Raw genomic sequence first — 8,330 nt, forward strand, 5'->3', positions numbered from 1 at the left:
GAAGATGGGAATATTTAAAATATAAGATCAGAGAATTTGCCATTGCATTTGGTAAACAGAGAATTAAACAACAAAAGGAATATGAGTATAAACTGATCCAAGATATAAATAGCTACTCTATTAAGACTAGTACCACAGAGATGGAAAAAAAAACTTTTTTAAATTTACACTCTCTCTATTAGACTCTAATTAGACTATTAGATCTAGAGCTAAGTGGTTGGAGGAAGGAGAGAAAAGTACCTCCTATTTTAGCAATTTAGAAAAAAGAAGGCAGGAAAAAAAAAACTATAAATGCTCTAATTATTGACGGCCATGAATGTACAAAAGAAGGGATCATATAAGAAGAAATTTACAAATATTATTCTACATTGTATACCTCGGAGTACTCGGCTACTGACTCATCTAATTTTTTGAAGTTACTGGAAAAACACATCCCAAAGATTGATTCCATCAGTAAAGATATTTGTAATTCTGACACAACTATCGATAATCTAGATAGAGTGATTAAGAAATTAAAAACTGGTAAAGCTCCTGGTCAGGATGGATTAACTGCTGCTTTTTACAAATTTTTCTGGGAAGACTTATGAGACTTTCTATTTAAAGCCATAAACAACGTTATTAATAATGAGATGTTGACATCCACAATGAAGCAGGGTCTTATTATTCTTATTCCAAAAGCAGGGAAAGATAAGAGGATTGTAGATAATTTACATCCAATTACTTTGCTAAACACTGATTATAAAATACTCTCTCATGTTATAGCAGACAGATTAAAGGAGGTTTTACCGCAAGTAATCAGTGAGACACAATCAGGTTTTCTAAAAAAAAAAAAAAAAAAGCGATCTATTTTTAACAATATTAGGCTTGTTGTCAGACACAGACGAGGACACAGAGGAATCAGTGCAATAGTTTTTTAGACACAGAGGTTTCAGACCCAGGTGAATCTTGACACGAAGAGGACACAGTGATAATATAACTTTCCTTAGGTGATGGTGACACAGAGTAACTCAGACGAAGACGATGGGCACAGGAACACAGATGAAGACATGGGTTCAGAGGATCAGGTAGGATAGTCGAATAGCGTGTCGGTAAGGGTGAGGAGATCGGTGCAAGACCAGACACTGGGTGATGGTGACGGATGGCTTTATATGTGGCACTGGTGATGATGCACAGGTGTTCAGAATTCTGGTGATTGGGGACGAGTGGGTGTGGCGTAAGTGTCTGATTCCGGGAGTGTAGAAGGTGTGGCTGTGACAGTACCCCCTCCTCCACGGGCGGCTTCTGACGGCTGGGATCTTGTGCGACGACGGGGTCTACCTCGGCCACGGGGAGCGGGGTGGTCTGGATGGTCTCGGTGAAAGTCAGTGAGAAGACAGGGGTCCAGGATGTCGTTACGATTAACCCAGCAATGCTCCTCCGGGCCGTAGTTCTCTCAGTCTACAAGGTACTCCAATTGAGGACCCCGTCGTCGAGATTCGAGGATAGCTCTCACCCGGAAGATGTCGTTGTCTTCTTCGATGGCTGGAGGAGGAGGTACGGCATCATCACCAGGCTCTGTGGATGGAGGAGACAAAGGTTCAGTGAAGAGTTTGAGGAGTGAAACATGGAATGAAGGTGAGCTACGGTACTGTGCAGGTAGCTGGAGTCTATAGGTCACTTCGTTCAGTTGCCGTTCAATCGTGAATGGTCCGATGTATCGGGGACTCAGCTTACGGGAGGGCAGCCGGAGGCGGATGTCCCTCGTCGAGAGCCAGACTTGCTGTCCAGGTTGGTATTGCAGTATACCCTCAGGAACCTCCCAATCTCTTGTATCTTACGCTCCGTCTGGCCATTGGTCTGTGGATGGTATCTTGAAGAGAGGCTGATGGACACCCCTAGAAGACGGAAGAAAGCTGACCAGACTCTGGAGATGAATTGGGGACCCCTGTCGGAGACGATGTCCTCTGGAATGCCAAAGTGACGGAATACATTGTGGAATAGTGCCTCTGCCGCTTCAAACGCAGTGGGAAGTCCTTTGAGAGGGATGAGTTTGCATGATTTCGAAAACCTGTCGACCACTACCAGCACACAGATGTTGCCTTGAGAAGGAGGGAGGTCAGTCATGAAATCTATGCCAATATGGGTCCATGGACGTTCAGGAATGGGCAGAGGCACCAGTTCACCTTCCGGGAGTCTTCTAGGGGTGTCTGCTATGGCGCAGACGGAGCATCCCTTGAGGTAGCGGACAGTATCCAGAGCCATCGATGGCCACCAGTAACGCTGTTGTAGGAGCGAGAGGGTCCGCCTCCTGCCTGGATGTCCAGATCCCGGAGAGTCCAGGAGGGTAATCCGATGTTGAGGAGGGACGAAGAGTTTCCCTTCTGGGCCTCCCGGCGGAGCAGGGTGTTGAAGGTTTTCTTGTTCAATCAGACTATCAATATTCCATTGAATGGGACTTACAATCATGGCTGGAGGGAGGATTGGTTCAGGAGATTCGGGTTCTGGATCTGCCTGATGAAGACGGGAGAGGGCATCGGCTCTATTGTTCTGGGAGCCAGGGCGATAAGTGACTTTAAAGTCGAATCTCGTGAAGAATAAGGCCCATCTAGCTTGGCGATGATTCAGTCTCTTAGCTTCACGGAGGTATTCCAGGTTCCGGTGGTCTGTTACAACCTCGAAAGGGAACTGGGCTCCCTCCAGCCAATGACGCCACTCTTCCAGAGCCAGCTTGATGGCCAGTAATTCACGGTTACCAATGTCATAATTCTGCTCCGCCGGGGATAGCTTCTTCGAGAAGACACATGGATGGAGTCGTGGAGGATCCCCCTGCCGCTGGGAAAGTACTGCTCCGACCCTGGTTGATGAGGCGTCCACTTACACGATGAACTGTCGGTTGGGGATCAGGGTGGACTAGGATCGGAGCGGTCTTGAAGGCTTGTTTAAGTTGGTGGAAAGCTTCAGTGGCCACGGGGTTCCAGGACAGAGTCTTGGGCCGGTTCCGGAGGAGAGAAGTTAGAGGGGAGCTGAGTAAACTGTAATCTTTGATGAATCTTCTATAAAAGTTGGCAAAGCCCAGGAAGCGTTGGAGTTCTTTAATGGAACCAGGTTGAAGCCAGTGTGTGATGGCGTCCACCTTCCCCTGGTCCATTTTCACGCCACGTGGGTCAATGATGTATCCCAGGAACTGGACTGAGGGCGTGTGGAATTTTTCTGACTTGAGGTATAGATGGTGTTCCCGGAGTTTTCGGAGTACGAGTGTGACATGTTGGATGTGTTCCTCCTTGGATGTGGAGTAAAAAATGAGGATGTCGATGTAGACAATTACGAACTGGTTTAGGTATTCTCTGAAGACTTCATTCATATAATTTGGAAGACGGATGGACTGTTGGATAACCCATACGGCATGACCCTGTATTCATTGCGCCCGGAAAGAGTGATGAAAGCAGTCTTCCACTCGTCCCCCTTCCGGATGCGGATCAGGTTGTAGGCACTCCTCAAGTCCAGTTTTGTGAAGATCTTTGCTCCGCGTAGTTGTTTCTAACGCCGCTGGGACCAGGGGAAGAGGATAACTGTGGGCCAATGGATGTGAGGTTGGTGTTGGTTAAGCCAGGGGCGTCCCAGGATGATGTCTGCGGTGGATTCCTCCAGCACCATAAACGTGATGTCTTCCTCATGCAGGAGTCCCACGCGGAGGATGATTGTGGGGGAGAAATAGCGGATAAGACCTTTGCCCAGCGGCTTTCCCTGTATCGTCGTTACTTTGAGTTCGATGGGGCTTCGATGATGCTTGGCACTTAGACGAGTTAATGTTTGCTGGTTGATGAAGTTCCCCGCCGAACCGGAGTCGATGAGGGCTTGTACTGAAACAGAAGAATGGAGATGTCTTAGAGTAACCCAGGTTTTAGTCAGAGGAGCAGTTTGAGGTGGTATATAGATGGTACTCACTGCTGGGCGTGGAGGTCGTACTGGACATGATGGTAAGAGGTGTCCATCTCCCCACAATAGAGACACAGCCCGGTGTTAATCCTCCGCTGACGTTCCGATGTGGATAGGTGGTTTGAGTCCACTTGCATGGGTTCAGGTGCTGGAGGAGCGACAGATGGTATAGCGGGCAGAGGAAGTACAGCGGGAGTGAGATGATGACAGGCAGTGAGTCTCTGGGCGACTCTGATGGATTTCTGAATAAGACACTCAAGTCCCAGTGAGTCTTCATATACAACAATCAAACTTTGTATTTTATCACATAACCCGTGGCGATATGCTGTAATTAAAGCAGTTTCATTCCAGCCGCTTATGTAAGCGAGTGTACGGAAGCGTACGGCATAATCACTCATGGACTCATTTCTCTGTTGGCGAATTATAAATAGTTGATCATGAACAGATAATACAGAAGTTTGTTGACCAAAGACAGATTTTAGCTGAGAACAGAAATTAGTAACCGATCCAGTGGCAGATGAGTTCGACTCCCAGAGAGATTGAGCCCATTGGAGAGCTTTACCTGAGAGCAGGTTGATGATGAATGCGACTCGACTGCGTTCAGTGGTGAATAAATGAGCGTTGGATTCCATGTAGAGGGAACACTGTAGCAGGAACCCGCTGCAATCCTCCGCCGTGCCGCTGTATGACGCTGGTTTGGCCATGGGACTCGCAGGGGCAACTGAAGAAGTGACCGAAGTTGTAGCGGTGTTTGAACTGTTGACAGTCGGTGAGGAAAGTTGAGCTTGTTGCATGAGTGAGGATCGTACAGCGTGAACCGGTTCAGTGAAGGGATCCGCGGTGCAGTCCCCACCTGTATCTGAAGAGCTCTGCATGAGGTCTGGTCTTCTGTCAGACACACACGAGGACACAGAGGAATCAGTGCAATAGTTTTTAATGTGACACAGAGGTTTCAGACACAGGTGAATCTTGACACGAAGAGGACACAGTGATAATATAACTTTCCTTAGGTGATGGTGACACAGAGTAACTCAGATGAAGACGATGGGCACAGGAACACAGATGATGAAGACGTGGGTTCAGAGGATCAGGTAGGATAGTCGAATAGCGTGTCGGTAAGGGTGAGGAGATCGGTGCAAGACCAGACACTGGGTGATGGTGACGGATGGCTTTATATGTGGCACTGGTGATGATGCACAGGTGTTCAGAATTCTGGTGATTGGGGACGAGTGGGTGTGGCGTAAGTGTCCGATTCCGGGAGTGTAGAAGGTGTGGCTGGTGCACTTGTATTGGATCTACTAGATTATAATCACCTCATTAAAGATGACGGAGCTATTCTCTTTTTAGATTTCTACAAAGTGTTTGATACTGTTGAACATTCTTTTATTTTACAAGCTCTGAAATATTTTGGATTTGGTGATAAATTTTTGAAATTAATTTCTACCCTCTATTATGACATCAATAGCTCAATTTCCTTGCCATTTGGGACTACACAACGTTTTATGATTAAAAGAGGTCATCACCGCTACTCTTCATTATAGTTGCTGAGCTTTTGGTAATTTTCTTAAAACATATTTAAAATATAAAACCTTTGACTGTGATGGGAACTTCATTGATCATTAGTCAGCTAGCAGATGACACCACTCTTTTCCTAAAAGACATTTCACAAATTCGCAGTTCAAGGTTGCAAGCGAAGAGGAGAGGGGACCGCTTGCGGAGCTACGCAGCATAATCCACAAAAAGCTGATGACTTTGAGGAGAGCTGAGGGGCATAGGAGGAGGAGGAAAGAGAGGTCCAGGAGGAGAGCTGCCTTCCTAGCGAACCCATTTGGATTTACGAAACAGCTGCTAGGACAGAAGCGCAGCGGCCAACTTACCTGCTCCAAAGCTGAGGTTGACCACCACCTCAAGCAATCCTACATTGATGAGTACAGAGAGCAAGACCTAGGGCCCTGCAGGTTTTTGATCAATCCACCTGCACCAGCACTGGACTTTGACGGGAAAGAGCCCGGTTGGAAGGAGATCCAGGAGGTGGTTAGAAGGGCAAGGGAAAACTCCGCTCCAGGGCCCAGTGGAGTACCTCACAAGGTTTATAAGAACTGTCCAAGACTACTCCACAGACTCTGGAAGATCCTGAAGGTTATTTGGAGGAGGAGAAGGGTAGCAGACCAGTGGAGACAAGCAGAGGGTGTTTGGATCCCGAAGGAGGAGAAGTCTCAAAAAATCGATCAGTTCCGGGCCATCTCACTGCTGAGTGTTGAAGGAAAGATCTTCTTCAGCCTCATTTCCAGGCGACTGACAGACTATCTCCTGAAGAATTCCTATATTGATACATCAGTCCAGAAGGGAGGAACCCCAGGGGTACCTGGATGTCTGGAGCATACAGGCGTGGTCACTCAGCTTATCAGGGAAGCCAGAGAGAACAAGGGGGACCTGGCTGTGCTGTGGCTGGACCTCGCAAATGCCTATGGATCCATACCCCATAAACTGGTCGAAGAGGCACTGAACCGGCATCACACCCCGAAGAAGTTCAGAGACCTCATCCTGGACTACTATGCCAACTTCCATCTGAGAGTCTCCTCCGGAACAACAACCTCAGACTGGCACAAGCTTGAGAAGGGGATCATCACTAGCTGTACAATCTCAGTCATCCTTTTTGCACTCGCCATGAACATGCTGGTGAAATCTGCAGAAATACAGTGTAGGGGAGAAGTCAACACCAGCTGCCCGGGGCACCTCCTCTGGCCTGTTGGCAACGGCGCGTGACTGGGAGCTGTCAGTTGATCTGGGCAAGCAGCTGAAGTTCCCTGAGGCAGTTGCCATAACAACATTAAGGCCAGACGTTGTGCTTACCTCAGAGGCCTCCAAGCAGGTAATTCTCTTGGAGCTCACAGTGTTGAAGGAAAGATCTTCTTCAGCCTCATTTCCAGGCGACTGACAGACTATCTCCTGAAGAATTCCTATATTGATACATCAGTCCAGAAGGGAGGAACCCCAGGGGTACCTGGATGTCTGGAGCATACAGGCGTGGTCACTCAGCTTATCAGGGAAGCCAGAGAGAACAAGGGGGACCTGGCTGTGCTGTGGCTGGACCTCGCAAATGCCTATGGATCCATACCCCATAAACTGGCCGAAGAGGCACTGAACCGGCATCACACCCCGAAGAAGTTCAGAGACCTCATCCTGGACTACTATGCCAACTTCCATCTGAAAGTCTCCTCCGGAACAACAACCTCAGACTGGCACAAGCTTGAGAAGGGGATCATCACTAGCTGTACAATCTCAGTCATCCTTTTTGCACTCGCCATGAACATGCTGGTGAAATCTGCAGAAATACAGTGTAGGGGAGAAGTCAACACCAGCTGCCCGGGGCACCTCCTCTGGCCTGTTGGCAACGGCGCGTGACTGGGAGCTGTCAGTTGATCTGGGCAAGCAGCTGAAGTTCCCTGAGGCAGTTGCCATAACAACATTAAGGCCAGACGTTGTGCTTACCTCAGAGGCCTCCAAGCAGGTAATTCTCTTGGAGCTCACAGTGCCTTGGGAGGACCGTATGGAGGAGGCCAATGAAAGAAAGAGGGCAAAGTACTCCCAGCTTGTGGAGGATTGCCGGAGCAATGGGTGGCGGGCAATATGCCAACTCGTCGAAGTGGGATGTCGAGGGTTTGTGGGCCAATCCCTTTGCAGGGCCTACAAAATGCTTGGCATCACAGGGGCGAGCCAGCGAAGGGCCATCAAGTTGGCCACTGATGCTGCAGAAGTAGCATCAAGGTGGCTGTGGATCAGGAGAGGAGAGGCATGGCGTGTAGGGTAGTAGCGCTACCTGGACATAAGCTGGGACCTGATCACCCCGGCTGGGTCGCCTAGGGGAGGGGGTCTGATTGTTGAAAGACCCGAAACCCCCCGTGATCCTAGGTTACATCACTGATGATATGTCCAGGTGCACCAGACGGTGTATCTAAATATCGATTTTGAAATATTGCACCTGTCAAACATAATCTATTTCGCCGTCAACACTTTTGACGGTGTCCTTTATCAGTAGGCGTAGGTGTAGGTGTGTAAAAAAAAGTATATATTGTTGTAATGAAGACATGAGCCTGGTCTGTCAACGGTTTCCTTCTACAGCAGCAGCGCGCCAGCGCCGCGTCAGGCACGCTTCTGGTGTGTAAAGACACAGAATCTGCCACGCTTCTGGGACGCTTCTGGGACGTGGCGCTCACGCCACGCAGCCAGTGTGTCACCGGCCTCAGGAGTGCTGCTCGCCCTCGACACTGCTCTCCTCCCCCTCTCCTGTGTTGTACCGTCACGTGACTCACCACTAGCGCAACCACCAGCAGTCAGGTGTGCGCCACTCAGCCGCGCATTTCTAACAGCAGTCAGTAAGAGGTTTATTTACATTGGTTTTAATTTATGATTTA

At 48.6% G+C, this 8,330-nt stretch overlaps 1 protein-coding gene across 1 annotated transcript; it reads left to right on the top strand.

The window, feature by feature from the left end:
- Positions 1 to 4,928: 4,928 nt before the first annotated feature.
- On the top strand, positions 4,929 to 7,869 carry LOC113108082 (uncharacterized). Its single transcript, XM_026270900.1, has 4 exons — positions 4,929 to 5,006; positions 5,593 to 6,677; positions 6,774 to 7,128; positions 7,247 to 7,869. Exons 1-4 carry the CDS (start codon positions 4,929 to 4,931, stop codon positions 7,724 to 7,726), a joined length of 1,998 nt encoding a protein of 665 aa, XP_026126685.1. The 3' UTR covers positions 7,727 to 7,869.
- Positions 7,870 to 8,330: the final 461 nt, after the last annotated feature.

This window comes from Carassius auratus, chromosome 9, assembly GCF_003368295.1.
Source record: "Carassius auratus strain Wakin chromosome 9, ASM336829v1, whole genome shotgun sequence".
In the NCBI taxonomy this organism is placed as follows: Eukaryota; Metazoa; Chordata; class Actinopteri; order Cypriniformes; family Cyprinidae; genus Carassius; species Carassius auratus.